We start from the raw sequence: 16,883 nt of genomic DNA on the forward strand, positions 1-16,883 counted from the left end.
TGGCACATAGTAGGTTTCTACAAATCTTTGCTTGTGGTGTGCAGTTTTTGTTTTTTGGGTTTTTTTGGTTTGTTTTTGTTTTTGGGGGATTTTGTTTTGGAAGTTTTTGAAGAAATGCTAGCATATCTAGTTTTTACTTGTGGTGAGTGAAATCTGTGGCTAGGTACAATTTTAAACAAAATCCAAGACGCCTGAGAAAAGGAATAAACTTAGAGTCAAAACATGATAAATGTTGTAATTACTCCCTGAACTACAGTAACATGAATACTAATATTTTCCTCAAAATAAACTCCAAACTTAACACAGTGTCCTTCCAGATAAGTGTGAAGGAAGGCAGGTGTTTTCCCAATGCTGTTCTTTGTGGGAGCTGTTGGCCCTAGCACAGTGCTTCAGGGCTGGAGTGTAAACAGAAAGTATTCCAACTGGATCCATGTACTTTTAACAGTAATGTTACAGAAACCAGTGGTCTCTGTTCTTCTCCAAAATGCGTTATCTTGAGCAGACCTCTACTGTGAGGGCATTTGTAGTTTGCACACAGCAAAATTTCCAGCTGGAAATTTGAGTCTAGTTGAACGGTTACATAAAATACTCGTTTATGAGAATTTTGAGCAGCACAGCAGAGACATGAAAATAGACTAACCTATCCTTTGCGACAGAAAATGAGTGTCTTGTTCAAAATGTAAAGCAAGCTTTCTTTTGGGACCCGTGTGACTAGATAGGGTAAAATCTAGGTCTCTGGATTTGTCACTTGAGTGTCCTTTGGTTATGAGCACAGGTACTATGGTCTCCAGTGTAAAGACTAAATTTTCTTTTTGGTTGTGTTTGCACAGACACGCGTGTGTGCGGTGGTAGGAGGTGTATTAGTTAGGTCCTGATGACCTGGGGGGGGGGGGGCTCACAAGTACCCTGAAGACGTAGGAGGGCCCTGCGGGGAGAATTCTGTCACCGGGTGGTTCCACGGGGAACGGCGACGCGGAGTAGGGGGAGCATTATGCGTGGGGGCGCCATCTAGCGGGGGCGCCGCGACGACTGCCTCACGCTCCACCTCGGCCCCGCCCCGCAGCACCCCGCGCGCGCCCCCCCACCCCGCTCCCGCCCGGAGCCGCGCCCCCCCAGCCCCCACCCCCACCCGAACACCCCATCCCCCACCTCACTCACCCCTGCCTGGCGCCGCTCGAGGTCCCTGCGCTCGTTGCGGGCTCCGCAGGTGCTGCCGGCCCATTGGCCAGCGGGCTCCGGGCGGGAAAAGCGGCCAACGGCCGCAGCCGGCCCTTGCGGTGTGGAGAGATGGCGTCGGGGGCCAGGGCTCCCGGGCCGGAGGACTCCGTCCGGACCGCCAGCCCCGACAGGCGAGGCGAGAAAGGGGTGTCCGCGCCCACCGGGGCGGTAGGGACCCTGAAGAGCGCCGCATCCCGGGTGCGGTCGGTGGTGGCGTCCCCGCGGCCGGTGAAGGCGAAGGCGGGCCGGGAGGCGGCCCGGAGGCGGCTGCAGCTCCGGCCGGCCTCTCACGCCCAGGCCCGGGCCCAGGGGGCCGAGGTGGGGGAGGAGGAGGGGGCGGAGGTGGAGGAGGAGGAGCCCCTCCTGTCGGTGCCGGAGGAGGATGAAGAGGAGGCGCGGCCGTTGCCCCCAGTCTGCATGTTCCCCATGAGGGGGATGTGGCGCGACGAGAAGGTGGCGCTCTACTGCGACGAGGTGCTGCAGGGCTGTAAGGTGAGAGGCCGGCGCGAGGAAGCGGGGTCCTCCCCGCGGGGCACCGACAGAGCCTGCGGTTCCCAGAGTTCAGGTGACTCGGCGTCGGCGGGGCCTCCGCCTTCCCCGGGGCACCCGGCCCGGCCCCAGCGCGTTACCGTTAGGAGTTCCGTCCCAAGGGCCATCATCGATTAGGGGGGGGGCGCGGTGGAGCGCTTCCCAGCTTTCTGGGAGCTTCCAACACCCGGAGATCGATAGGCCTCACCGGTGCCCAGGTTTACAGCTTACGTGTTCCCATTTGACGATTTGAGATACGATGACTTAGCCTTGACTTCCACCGCACAGTACTGAACGTGTCGACACTTTGTGGCTCCCGGACTGAACAGGTCTACACTTCGCGGTTCCCAGACGTGAGTCTGCGAGGTGGAATGATGTTTCGGATCCAAGATCCGTCGGTACCTGGCAACACTGACTAGAGCAAATATGATTCTAACCTATTTTGTTGTTGTTTTTTAAGTTATAGCAAGAGATTTTGTGTACAAAGATATTCATTGCACCGATAATAATCAGAATTGAAAAATAGAAACTTAATTTCCAACGGATGGGGCAGGTAAAGAACCTGTAGGGGCCGCGGGGCACCTGGATGGCTCAGTCGGTTAAGCATCCGACTTGGGCTCAGGTCATGATGTCCGAGTTCACGAGTTCGAGTCCCATGTCGGGCTCTGTCAGATTCTGTGTCTCCCTCTTTCTCTGTTCTGCCCCCACTTGCGCTCTGTCTCTGTCTCTCTCTCTCAAAAGTAAATAAACATTAAGAAAAATTTTAAACGAAAAAATAAAAACACCATTACGATAAAACTAGGACACTATTAATGGCCTAATTATATCTGATACTGAGGGTTGGAGAAGATGAAGTCTCTGAAAGGCAGTTGAAAAACGTTTATATATATAAATTATTGTGTCATTAATCAGAGGTGTAATGACTGAGTTTCACAGTAGTTGAGGTAGTGGAATTGAAATTTAAAAAATCAAATGGGCAGCATTTATTGAATGCTTAATATGCTTGTTTGTTTATAGAGTGGAGTGCTGTCTTAAATTTTTATGTATGAATATGTTTTAAATAGGTTATTATATCTCTAAAGTTCAAAAAATAATTGCTATTTTTAATATGATAATTACTATTTTTAAGGGTATAATTGCAGTTCTTCCTCCTCAGTGGATTAATAAAACAAATTACTTAAATATAAATAACAAGTAGATGTCTCAGCACTGAATGACTCTATTGAGTGAATAGATCTTTTTAAGGTTTTAATGTTTATATTTCCAGTAAACACAAATTCAGTTAAAATCTATGACTTTCCAGGTTTTTAAAGTTATTTAAGGGTATATTGGTCCCATATTTAAATAGAAATCAGTAAAAATATTTATACATATCCTTCTACATATATATTTTTTTCTTTTGCTAGGCAGAAGATGCTGATGGGGCTATGAGTAAATATCTGTCAGAAAAATTAAAGTTGAAAGACAAATGGCTTGGAGTCTGGAAGACTAATCCTGAGTTATTCTTTGTGAAATATGAAGAAGCTTCTATCCCTTTTGTTGGTATACTGGTTGAGGTAAATAATTTTTACCTGATCTTTGTTCTTTTGAGTGAAATTATCAGTTCTTTTTATGATGAAAATATGACCTTACTAATTTGTTGCTTTGATACTTAAACAGAGATTGACAAAGATTGTGTCCATTTTAAGTTTTTAAGCAAATTAATAGCATAAAAAGAAGTTGGGGTGCCTAGGTGGCTCAGTTGGTTAAGCGTCCAACTTCAGCTCAGGTCATGACCTCACAGTTTGTATGTTCGAGCCCCGCATCGGGCTCTGTGTTGACAGCTCAGAGCCTGGAGCCTGTTTCAGATTCTATGTCTCCCTCTCTCTGCCCCTCCCCTGCTCACACTCTATCTTTCTAAAAAAAAAATAAACATAAAAAAATTAAAATATAAATAAAAAGGGGGATATTAGCATCCATTTACCTGTGCACAGTTAATCATGAAATGGAATCTACTGTATCAGACAATATTTATTAGCTTAGTTTCAGTTGCTTAAATAACAAAAGTGAATTTCTTTTTTTTTTTTTAATGTTTATTTATTTTGGGGAGAGAGAGTGCGCAAGTGGGGAAGGGGCAGATAGAGGGAGACACAGAATCTGAAGCAGACTCCAGGCTCTGAGCTGTCAGCACAGAGCCTGACGTGGGGCTTGAACTCACGAACTGTGAGATCATGACCTGATCCCAAATCAGATGCTTAACTGACTGAGCCACCCAGGTGCCCCTCAAAAGTTCATTTCTTTAAAATTAGTAATTTAGGCTGTAACAGACTTGGGCCCCCTTTTCCCATCATTTCCCTTTGATCTTCATTTATCTGAATTATGAGGTTAAATTAGATTAGGACAGAAATAGTGGATCAGAAAACTATTGGTAAAATTTGAAATTTCTTCCTATGAAAAGGTACCCTTTTAGTATAATGCATCAACTTCCAACACTTCATCTGGTAAGATTTTGCTTTTTTAAGTCTATGCTATAGGTTAAATATTGTGGCATATTTGATGTCATAAGTTTGATTCCCTTAGAGATTAATTATCCTTGTATAGACGTTAATATCTATAATCACAAATGGTATCCTTGCCTCAGATATTTCAAATCTGCTGTTTTGGTCACAAGAAAAATTTGTGTTTGAAATTCATTACATTGCACACTACCTGAAAACAATTCAATTCTATGTTCTATGGAAAAGTAAGTTAGTGGTATTTTTACAGATAAAGAATGGCATATTTTCAATCATAGAGACTACAAAAAAAATAATAATAGAAATGTGGGATTTATTTTTCAATAATGTTCTGTTTTTAGTGTTCTTTGAGGTTTGCTTATCTCCAGATTTTGTGTAGCTTTTCCCTGGAACTTTCATGACTTCTCTGACTTTTTCATGTGGATAAAATAAGAGGAGGTAGTACTATATCATTATCTTAAATGTATATATATTGGTAGCGTAAGTTTGGGATTTTTTTAGTCAAGTTATGTGGAAGCCTGATACACACATCACATTAAAGCAGGGCATTTCTGACTGAAATAAAGAGGATGGTTTTCTAGCATATGGTTGGCTTGGCTTTTCTCACAACACTTCATGATAGACCCTCTACTCTATAAAACCTTTAAAGATCCTTAAAATTACCTAGAAATTCTATCAAGTTCTAAGGTTTTACATGCAATCCATTGATTTTTTGCTGTCTTTCCCACTCCAAAAGTAGCAAGCAGGATCACAGATAGGTTGCTTTAGAATCTGCTAGGGGTTTGCCAAAGACCTTTAATCATTAGAAAGATAGGAAGAAAATGGGGAGAACACAGGGAAAAGCAGAATAGCATATTGGCAGATTCTAATTCTTTGAATAATGTGGCGGTGAAGCTAGCTCTTGGGACCTTTTTAAGGTAGTGCTGCACAATTCAGACGTTGTTTTGTCTGCCTTTGCTTCTTTAATCTTATTTGGATTGAAGTATCAACAGTGCTATAAAATGCTCCTTGTTCTGAAGTCAGAATAAATTATTTCTACGGACCTCATTCTCTGAGTCTTTTTCTTTAGATGCTCTATTAGTTTTCTATTGCTGCTGCAACAATTCACCATAAGTTTGGTGGCTTAAGCAATACAAATTTATTATCTCACAATTCTATAGAAAAAAATCTAACATGGGCCCAAGTAAGCTAAAATGAAGATGTAGGCAAGGCTGCATTCCCTTCTGGAGGCTCTAGGGGAGAATCTGTTTCCTTGCCTTTTCCAGCCTCTAGGAGCTGCCTGCATTCCATGACTTGTCTCCTTCATCCAACTTCAAAGTCTTTCTCAGACTGTATCTCTCTGGTTCTTTGCAGGTTGGAAAGGTGCATGTCTTTTAAGACTTGTGATTAGAATGGGCCTAACTTGGTAATTTAGGATAACTTTCCCATCTCAATTCCTTAACCTTAATCACATCTGCAAAGTCCCTGTTACCATGTAAAGTAATATATTCACAGATTCCCAGGATAAAGGCATGGATATCTTTGAGGGCCATTATTCTGCCTGCTACAGATTCACACAATAACAAAGAAAAAATTTGGAAACATATGATTGGAAGGAAATCTGGCATATCTTCAATCTTGGTTACAAAGTGCTCCACAAATTAAGGAAACTGTTTTATAACCTTTGTAGAAAATAGTTTGCCAAGGGGCGTTTGGGTGGCTCAGTCGGTTAAGCGTCCGACGTCAGCTCAGGTCATGATCTCATAGTCTGTGAGTTCGAGTCCTGTGTCAGGCTCTGTGCTGACAGCTGGGAGCCTGGAGCCTGTTTTGGATTCTGTGTCTCCCTCTCTCTCTGCCCCTCCCCTGCTCATGCTCTGTCTCTCTCTGCCTCAAAAATAAATAAAGACATTAAAAAAAGAAAAGAAAGAAAATAGTTTGCCAAAATATATTAAGAATTTTAAAATAGTTCACCCATTATATTTCAGTTACTTCAATAAAGCTAGAAAAAATAAAAATAAATAAATAGACCCCCCCGTACAGAAAAATAAATAAAAATGAAAAAGTTCATTTCTAGAAATTTATTCTACAGAAATCAGAAATGCAGAAAAAGATTTATATATTGAGGGATCAAAGTGATATTTATAAAATTAAAAATTGGGAATACCATAAAACTTTAATAATAGGATGCTGGTCAAATAAAGGATGATATAAGATAGGATATTATGTAGTTGTAAAATTTATATTAACAAAAAACTTTTAGTGATTTAGGAAAGTGCTCAATGTGTATGTAAGATAAAAGATTATAGAACTAGATATGCAGTGCAATCCAATTATGTAACTTATATAAGTATGTAGAATGAAGCTGGAAAAGGTTAATGGTGGTTGTTTACCTTTGTTGATAGGATTATGGTTGATTTTTAAACATCTGTATATAAAGCATGTATAGTCACTATCAGTAAGCTTAGAGAATGTTTAACATTTTTTTTAAGTTTTATTTATTCTGAAAGGGAGAGCGAGCAAGCAGGCAAGGAGCAGAGAGAGAGGGAGAGAGAGAGAGAGAGAGAGAGAGAGAGAGAGAGAGAGAGAGAGAATCCCAAGCAGGCTCGCACTGTCAGCATGGAGCCCAATACAGGACCAAACTCACGAACCACAAGATCATGACCTGAATCGAAATTAAGAGTCAGATGCTTAACCAACTAAACCACTCAGGTGCCCCTAAAGTTTTTATTTAAATTCCAGTTAGTTAACATACAGTGTAATATTAGTTTCAGGTATACAATATAGTGATTCAACATTTCCATACAACACCCAATGCTCATCACAAGTGCACTCCTTAATCCCCATCACCTATTTAACCCATCCCCCCACCAATCTCCCCTCTGGTCACCATCAATTTGTTCTCTAGTTAAGAGTCTGTTTCTTGGTTTGTCTCCCTCTCTTTTTTTCCCCCTTTGCTCATTTGTTTTGTTTCTTAAATTCCATAAATGAGTGGAATCATATGGTATTTGTCTTTCTCTGACTGATTTCACTTAGCATAATACTCTCTAGCTTTATCCATGTCATTGCAAATGGCAAGATTTTTTTCTTTTTTATGAATAACAGGCCATTGTGTATATATACCACACCTTCTTTATCCATTCATCAATTGATGGACACTGTTTCCATAATTTGGCTATTGTAGACAATGCTGTTATAAACCTTTGTGTGCATGTATCCCTTTGAATTAGTATTTTTGTATTTTTGGGTAAATATCTAGTAGTACAATTTCTGGATCATGGAGTTCATAGAGTAGTTCTATTTTTAACTTTTTGACGAAACTCCATACTGTTTTCCAGAGTGGCTGCTCCAGTTTGCTTTCCCACCAGCAGTGCAAGAGGGTTCCCCTTTCTCTGCATCTTTTACCAACACCTGTTGTTTTTTGTAGTGCTGATTTTAGCCATTCTGACAGGTGTGAGGGGATATCTTCTTGTAATTTTGATTTGTATTTCCCTGATTATCAGTGATGCTGAGCATCTTTTCATGTATCAACTGGCCATCTGAATGTCTTTTTTGGAGAAATGTTTGTTCATGTCTTCTGCCTATTTTTTAATTGGATTACTCAGTTTTGGGGTGTTGAGTTTTGTAAGTTCTTTATATATTTTGGATACTAACCCTTTATTAGATATGTCATTTGCAATTATCTTCTATCATTCAGTATGTTGCCTTTTAGTTTTGTTGCTTGTTTCCTTCACTGTGCAGAAGCTTTTTATTTTGATGAAATCCCAATAGTTTATTTTTGCCTTTGTTTCCCTTGGCTTAGGAGACATATCTAGAAAGAAGTTGCTATGGCTGATGTTAAAGAGATTACTGCCTGTATTCTCCTCTAGGATTTTTATAGTTTTAGATCTCACATTTAGGTCTTTAATCCATTTTGAATTTATTTTGGTGTATGGTATAAGAAAGTGGTCCAGTTTCAATAATTACTTTGAATGTTAAAAAACTAAATTCTCCAATAAAAATACATAGGGTGACAAAATGGAATAAAAAGCAAGACCCATCCGTATGCTGTCTACAAGAGACTCATTTCATACCTAAAGACACGTGCAGATAAAAGTGAAGGGACATAAATGCATTTATCATGCAACTGGAAGTGAAAATAAATCAGGTAGCAATACTTACATCAGACAAAATAGACTTTAAAACAAAGACTGCAGTGAGACAAAGGACACTACATAATCATAAAGGAAACAATCCACCAAGAAGATATAAGAATTATGAATATTTATGCACTCAAAATGGGAGCATCCAAATACATTAAACAGCTAATAACAAAAATAAAGGAAGTAATTGATAGTAATATTATAATTAACACTCCACTTACATTAATGTATAGATTACCAGACAAAATCAAAAAAGAAACTGTAGCTTTGAATGATACATTGGACCAGGTGGATCTAACAGATATATTCAGAACATTCCAACCTAAAACTGTGAAATACACATTCTTTTCAAATGCACATGGAACATTATCCAGAATAGATCACACATGTTAGGCCACAAAACAAGTCTCAGAAATTCCGAAGTCATACCATCTTTTCCCAACCACAATGCTGTGAAACTAGAAATCAACCACAAGAAAGAATCTAAAAAGACCACAAATACCTAAAGGTTAAATAACATGCTACTAAACAATGATGGGTTAGCCAAGAAATCAAAGAGGAAATAAAAAATTACATGGAGACAAATGAAATTGAAAACACCAGCATCCAAAATCTTTGGGATGAAGCAAAAGCTGTTCTAAGAAGTTTATAGCAATACAAGTCCACCTCAAGAAGCAAGAAAAATCTCAAACAACCTAACCTTACACCTAAATGAGCTAGACAAAGAACAAACAAAACCCTAAGCAAGTAGAATGCAGGAGTTGGTAAAGATTAGAGCAGAATAAATGAAACAGAAACTAAAAAAAAAAAAAAAAAAAACAATAAAAGAGATCTATGAAACCAGGAGTTGGTTCTTGGAAAAGGTAAACAAAATTGATACACCTTCAGCCAGCTCATCAAAAGAGACAGAACTCAAAATCAGAAATAGAAAAGGAGAAATAACAACTAACACCACAAATACAAAAGATGCTAAGAATATTATGGAAAGTTATATGCCAAAAAATTGAACAACCTAGAAGAAGTAGATCAATTCCTAGAAATATATAACCTACCAAAGCTGAAGCAGGAAGAAACAGAAAATTTGAACAGAACAATTATCAGCAATGAAATTGAATTGGTAATCAACAAAACTCCCAACAAACAAAAGTCCAAGACCAGACAGCTTCAAAGGTGAATGCCACTAAACATTTAAAGAGACAATACATATTCTGCTCAAACTATCCCCCCCCCCCAAAAAAAAAAAGAAGAAGAGGAAGGAAAGCTTTCAAATTCATTCTAGGAGGCCAGCATTACTCTGATACCAAACCAGATACCAAAACAATACCAAAAAAAAAAGCGGGGGGGCACCTGGGTGGCTCAGTCAGCTGTATCTGACTCTCAATTTCGACTCAAGTCATGGTTTCACAATTTCATGAGTTCAAGCCCCACATCGGGCTCTATGCCAACAGTGCAGAGCCTACTTGTGATTCTCTCTCTCACCCTTTCTCTCTCTGCCCCTTCCCTGCTCATGCTGTCTGTCTCTCTCAAAATAAATAAATAAACTTTAAAAAAATTTAAAGAGAGAGAGAGAGCACTACAGGCCAATATCTCTGATGAACATAGATGCAAAAATCCTCACCAAATATTAGCAAACTGAGTCCAACAATACATTAAAAATATTACCACAACCAAGTGGGATTCGTTCCTAGGATGTGTTATTGAGTATTCACAAATCAATTAATGTGGTACATAACATCAGTAAGACAAAGGATATCCAAATTCATGATAAAAACCCTCAACAAAGTAAGTTTAGAGGGAACATACTTCAACACAATAAAAACTATATATGAAAAATCCAGAGCTAACATCATATTCACTGGTGAAAAATGGAGCTTTTTCCCCTAAGGTCAGGAACAAGACATGAATGTCCACTCTCACCACTTTTATTCAACATATTACTGGCAGTCCTAGCCACAGCAATCAGACAACAAAAAGAAATAACAAACATCCAGATTGGTAAGAAAGAAGTAAAACTTTCACTATTTATGATTGATACTATATATAGAAAATCCTGAAGACTCCACCAAAATACTAGAACTGATTGTTCAGCAAAGTTTCAGGATACAAAGTCAGTATACAGAAATGTGTTGCTTTTCTATACACTAATACTGAAGTAGCAGAGAAATTAAGAAAACAGTTTCATTTACAATTGCACCAAAAATAATAAAATACCCAGGAATAAACTTAACCAAGAAGGTGAAAGACCTGTACTCTGAAAACTAGAAAACAATGATGAAAGAAATTGAAGATGACACAAAAAATGGAAAGATATTCCATGTTTATCGATTGGGAGAACAAATATTGTTAAAATGTCCACACTACCCAAAAGTAATCTACAGATTTAATGCAATCTCTATCAGAATACCAATAGCATTTTTCGCAGAACTAGAATAAGTCGTCCAAAAATTTGTACAGAACTATAAATTCCATTGGCTTTGGATAGCCAAAGAAATCTTGAAAAAGAAGAACAAAACTGTAGGTATCATAATCCAAGATTTCAAAATATACTTTATAAAGTGGTAGTAATCAAAACAGTATGGTATTGGCACAAAACCAGACACATAGATCAATGGAATATAATAGAAAACCTCAAAATAAACTATATGGTCAATAATCTTTGACAAAGGAGGCAAGAATATGCAATGAGAAAAAGATTGTCTCTTCAACAAATTGTGCTAGGAAAACTGGACAGCAACATGCCAAAGGATGAAACTGGACCTCTTTTCACACCATACACAAAAATAAACTCAGAATGAATTAAAGACCTAAATGTTAGATCTGAAACCATAAAAATCCTAGAACAGAGCACAGGCAGTAATTTCTCTGACATCAGGCATAGTAACATTTTTCTAGATAGGTCTCTTGAGCCAAGGGAAACAATAGCAAAAATAAACTATTGGGACTTGACCAAAATAAAAAGCTTCTGTACAGTGAAAGAAACAAGCAAAAAAACTAAAAGATAACCTAATGAATGGGAGAAGATATTTGCAAATGACATTTCTGCTAAAGGGTTAGTATCTAAAATATATAAAGAACTTATAAAAGTCACCACTCAAAAAGCAAATAATGCAGTTATAAAATGGGCACAAGACATGGACAGACATTTCTCCAAAGAAGACATTCAGATGGCCAACAGACATGAAAACATGAAAAGATATTCATCACTCATCATCAGAGATATACAATGAGATATTACCTCACACCTTTGAGAATGGCTAAAATCAGAAACAGGAAACAACAGTGTTGGTGAAAATGTGGAGAAAGAGGAATCCTTTTGCACTGTTGGTGGGAATGCAAACTGGTACAGCCATTGGAAGACAGTATGGAGGTTCCTCAAAAAACTAAAAATAGAAATAGTGATCCAGTATTCATACTATAGGGTATTTATTCAAAGAATACAAAAACGCTACTTCAAAAGGATAAATTCACCCCTGTGTTTATTGCAGAATTGTTCACAATAGCCAAATTATGTAAGCAGCTCAAGTGTGCAGTGACAGATAAGTGGATAAAGACAATGTGTGGGTGTGTGTGTGCGTAATAGAATATTATGAAGCCACAAAAAAAAAAAAAAAGAATGAAATCTTGCCATTTGCAACAACATGGATGGATCTAGAGAGTATAATGCTAAGTGAAATAAGCCAGAGAAAAACAAATACTGTATGATTTCACTCCTGTGCGGAATTTAATAAAGAAAATAAGAGAAGGGCGCCTGGGTAGCTCAGTCAGTTAAGTGTCTGATTCTTGATTTCATCTCAGGTCATGATCTCATGGTTCATGAGATTGAGCCCCACGTCAGTCAGACTTTGCGCTGACAGTGCAGAGCCTGCTTAGGATTCTCTCTCTCTCTCTCTCTCTCTCTCTTCCCCTCCTTCCCTCCCTCCTCCCCTGCTCTCATGTACTCTCCCTCTGTCTCTCTCAAAATAAATAAAAACTAAAAGAGAGAGAGAGAAAAAACAAAGAAAGAAAACAAAAGGGACAAACAAAAAAACTCTCAACTATACAGAACAAACAGAACAAACAGATGGTTACCAGAGGGAAGGTGGGTGGAGGGATGGGTGAAATAGGTGGACAGGATTAACACTTATCTTGATGAGCACTGAGTGGTATATGGAATTGTTGAATCACTATATTGTACACCAGAAACTAATAGAACACTGATAACTATACTGGAACTAAAAAAATGTGGGCTTTGAAAAATTGTGTTATTTTATTTAATATTGATCTATAATGACTTTGTGTGTGTGGTTAAAGGAATCGTAAAATTTAAAAGAAGAAATTTTATAAGTACATCATGTGTGAGGAAAAAATCTTTGTGGTTTGTTTTGATTTGTAACTACAGATTTTATAATATTTATCTTAGGTAATTTGTAAACCACATCAAAGCTCATCATCTTGTTTCAAAGTTACTGTATCTGTTGCTGAGCCCTTTTCTTCTAATATTGCAAATATTCCAAGGGGTTTGGTCAATGAGATTTTGGAAGAACTGGAGCACAGTGTGCCTCTCTTGGAAGTCTACCCTGTTGAAGGACAAGATTCTGATAATCATGATATTGCTTTGGCTTTGGAAGTTGTAAGGTATTTGACCTTTTTACCTCTTAATGTTAAAATTATCATATTCAAAAAGTTAATATGTAAGTGTATAAGAACTTTATAATAGTTATTGATTTAATTTTTACTCACTGCTGAATTAAATTTGTCCATTTTTTTTAAAGTTTGTTTTTTTGTTTATTTTTTAAGCAATCTCTACACCCAATTCATGACCCTGAGATCAAGAGTCACGTGCTCACTGACTGAGCCAGCCAGATGCCCCTGTCCATTTAAAATAAAAATTTTTTTTAATGTTTATTTATTTTTGAGAGGCTCCAGGCTCTGAGCTGTCAGCACCGAGCCCAACGCAGGGCTAAAACCCACAAACTGCAAGATCATGACCTGAGCCAAAGTCGGATGCTCAACTGACTGAGCCACCCAGGCCCCCAATGTCCAACTCTTTATTTTGGCTCTGGTCATGATCTCATGGTTTGGGAGTTCCAGCCCCACATTGGGCTCTGCACTGACAGTGCAGAGCCTGCTTGGGATTCTCTCTCTCTCCCTCTCTCTGCCCCTTCTCCACTTGCTCTCTCTCTCTCTCTCTCAAATTAACTTAAAAAAAATAAAATAAAAATAAAGGTTTGATTTTAATATTAGTTCACTGAAAGGTTATTTAAAAATATTTTTCTGGAGCATCTGGGTGACTCAGTCAGTTAAGTGTCCAACTTTGACTCAGGTCATGATCTTATGGTTTGTGAATTCAAGCCCCAGAGCTCAGAGCCTGGAACCTGCTTTGGATTCTGTGTCTCCTCTTTCTGCCCTTCCCCTGCTCATGCTCTGTTTGTCTCTCTCTCTCTCTCAAAAATAAATAAAACATTTAAAAATTGTAAATATATATGTATTTTCTTAGAATTCATATAAAGAATTCTGACATGAGAATGTCTTTTTAATTCTATACGTGGTATTGGCTCTTTTTGATCACTTTTTATTAATTTTATTCGTCATAGGTTTTTTTATGACTTTCTTTGGAGAGACTGGGATGATGAAGAAAGTTGTGAGAATTATACTGCTTTGATTGAAGAAAGAATTAATTTGTAAGTATAGTTAAAAACTTACTCACGGGGCGCCTGGGTGGCTCAGTCGGTTAAGCGTCTGACTTCAGCTCAGGTCAAGATCTCATGGTCCTTGAGTTCAAGCCCCATGTCGGGCTCTGTGCTGTCAGTTCAGAGCCTGGAGCCTGCATTGGATTCTGTGTCTCCCTCTCTCTCTGCCCCTCAAGCCACTCAAGCCCTGTCTCTCTCTGTCTCTCAAAAAATGAATAAAAGTTAAAAAAAATTAAAAAAAAAACTTACTCAGCACATTACATAAGATAAACATTGTAATTATGTTGATACTTTACAGGTGGTGTGATATACAAGATGGAACCATACCTGGTCCTATTGCACAACGTTTCAAAAAAACTTTGGAGAAGTATAAAAATAAACGTGTTGAACTCATCGAGTATCAGAGCAATATTAAGGAAGATCCATCTGCAGCAGAGACCGTTGAATGCTGGAAAAAATACTATGAGATAGTAATGCTGTGTGGATTATTGAAAATGTGGGAAGATTTACGCCTCCGGTAATAATTTGTTCCATTTTAAACAAAAAGATGACATGGTCATTCTTTTATCATATCATATGTTACCCTGATTGAAGTAGATTATAAAATTAGATGTCCAATTTTTGAGATAAGAACAAAGTACAACTACCAGTATTGGAAAATTATTTTTATATAACTGAATTCACTGAAATCATTGGAATTTCAGATTTAAAAAAGTGTCTTCAATCTAGTTCTTTCCTTATCTTTCATCTTTACCTTCTTGATTTTGGCTAGAGCCTAAGAAAAGAGGAGGCAGATCTCCACCACATAAAAGTAAAGGAGAAGGTTGGTTAATTTTCCTGCCGCATAATTTCTTCTTTTCTAACCAACATTAAGTTGATAAGTTGTTTTTATGATAAATAAAACAATGTAGATTTAACTAGCATCATTTTCCAGAGTACTTCAAAATGTATTAAAATATTTTTACATTACTATGCAGTAAAGTATATATTCCTGTCTTTGTTTTAGATACAGGGGAAATAGGAATACTTGCTTATGGTTTCAAAATTAATGGAAAATTTTGAACAGGGCCAAAGGACTTCTGACTATTTCATACTAGATTGTTAAACCCCTTCTTAATGTGTTCCACTTGTATGCATTCTTTGCCTTATGAATTTTGAGCCACATTTTACATGTCTAGCAACTAACTGTTAGCCTAAATCTTTTCTTTTTGTATTTTCTTTCAAATTTGACTTATTTTTTTAATCATTAAGAATCCCATTTTAGTCCCTATTTTTAATGTTGTTATTGGGATTCCTGTGTAACGAAACCTTGGGATTACTTTGGGAAATCAATATAGGTAAGATTTTTGAAACCTAATTCTACTTATCTAGAAATCCAGATTCAACAAAAGTTGGATTTGAATACAAATTAACATCACTAGACTTTAGATTCTAATGGCATAGGCCACATGGGGTTCTTTCATCTTAAAAGTTATAATCACAGACAATCTAGGCCTGGGAGTGGTGGAGTGAGTTAATTGGTCAAACCCTTTCATGGATAACAATTATAAAATTTGGACAAAAATATATTAAAATATCTAGCTATTTGAAGGTACTGTAAAATGACCAAAGCAGGCAGCAGCCAGAAAAGTTTATCCTTGGAATAGGTAAGAAGTGGGGATTTGCTTTTTAGTCTGAGAGTGATCACCAGTTCTCATAGCTCTGGCAGCAAAAAATGAACTCCTACTATGACAAGGTGGCAAAGGACAGAGTTAAAGGCTGGCAAAGCAGCTAGAAGTTTAGGTGGAGTATCCTGAGAGAAGAAAGTTGCAAAAGGGGTCAGATCCAGAATTTGAGCACAAACTCTGCCCAAATTCTTGACTGACCACTGAACTATGCTAGCATTAGTGGGGGAGAGAAATTTGAGAACAATGCTTTAAAAAAAAGTATGTAGTTGAATCATGGAGGTTGAAAGAACTGAACAGATATTTCAGCTGGATTTTGAGCCCAGGCAAGTTAATTGCCTGCTAGAGTACAAGACTAACAATCCTCAGAAGAACATACCACAATCCAGAGTTATGAGAATATATTTTCCAAAGTCTCCAGTGTTCAACCAAAAATTAATGGACATGCAAAGAAACCAGAAAATAGAATCCATACCCAGGAAAAAAGATAGTTAATAAAATCAGATTTTGAGTGGGCCCAGATGTTGAATTTATCAGACAAAGACTTCAAAGCAGCTATTATAAATATGTTCTAAGAATTATAGGAAAACTTGGTGTTAATAAGTAGACAGAGAATCTCAACAGATAAATGGAAACTAGAAAAGAACCAAATATTTTCAGATGCAGCTCTGACATGTTAAGAGCTTATGAGTTAAAAACAAGAAACAAGAAAACAAGACAAAAGCTGAGGAAACTGAAAATGACTTTCTTGGACCCATAAGAAAACTGAGGTCACAGGACAAATTGCTACCATGAAATCTGGGGAGAGAAGTAAATTCAGAGTCACAACCAAGATCTGCTTACCTGGAATAGATAACTCCCTAGAGCCATAAACTGTAAGAACACTTAAATGGGTAATTTTGATAAGCTGCTGGAGGTTGAATGTGGACCAGTATGCAAGTGAGAAACTCCTGGTGGGCTGTAGTTCTTAGGGAGACACCCTACTTCTCTTGTGGTTTTGCCTCCAGGAATCTCACTAAGTTCTCAGATGAAGAGCCAAGAAAAATCCCATTATGCCCCTGGTTGGGGATGGGAAAAGTTACCATTGTGAAATACACCCAGACCACCTCCATGATGAAGACTTATTTACCAGGGGAAAAGACTTTCCCAGAGCCTTTGCCCACCTAGGGAAAGGGCATTTCCTTGACTCCA

General features: G+C 38.2%; 1 protein-coding gene across 1 annotated transcript in view; it reads left to right on the forward strand.

Moving 5' to 3' along the window:
- Positions 1–1,201: 1,201 nt before the first annotated feature.
- Positions 1,202–16,883, forward strand: part of SHCBP1L (SHC binding and spindle associated 1 like) — a 36,485-nt gene continuing 20,803 nt past the window's right edge. The window contains exons 1-5 of the mRNA XM_023247661.2: positions 1,202–1,710; positions 3,153–3,302; positions 12,759–12,973; positions 13,933–14,019; positions 14,327–14,545. Coding sequence (XP_023103429.2) covers positions 1,288–1,710; positions 3,153–3,302; positions 12,759–12,973; positions 13,933–14,019; positions 14,327–14,545 — 1,094 coding nt within the window. The 5' untranslated portion in view covers positions 1,202–1,287. The remainder of the gene's footprint in view (positions 1,711–3,152; positions 3,303–12,758; positions 12,974–13,932; positions 14,020–14,326; positions 14,546–16,883) is intronic.

Source organism: Felis catus, chromosome F1, assembly GCF_018350175.1.
Source record: "Felis catus isolate Fca126 chromosome F1, F.catus_Fca126_mat1.0, whole genome shotgun sequence".
In the NCBI taxonomy this organism is placed as follows: domain Eukaryota; kingdom Metazoa; phylum Chordata; class Mammalia; order Carnivora; family Felidae; genus Felis; species Felis catus.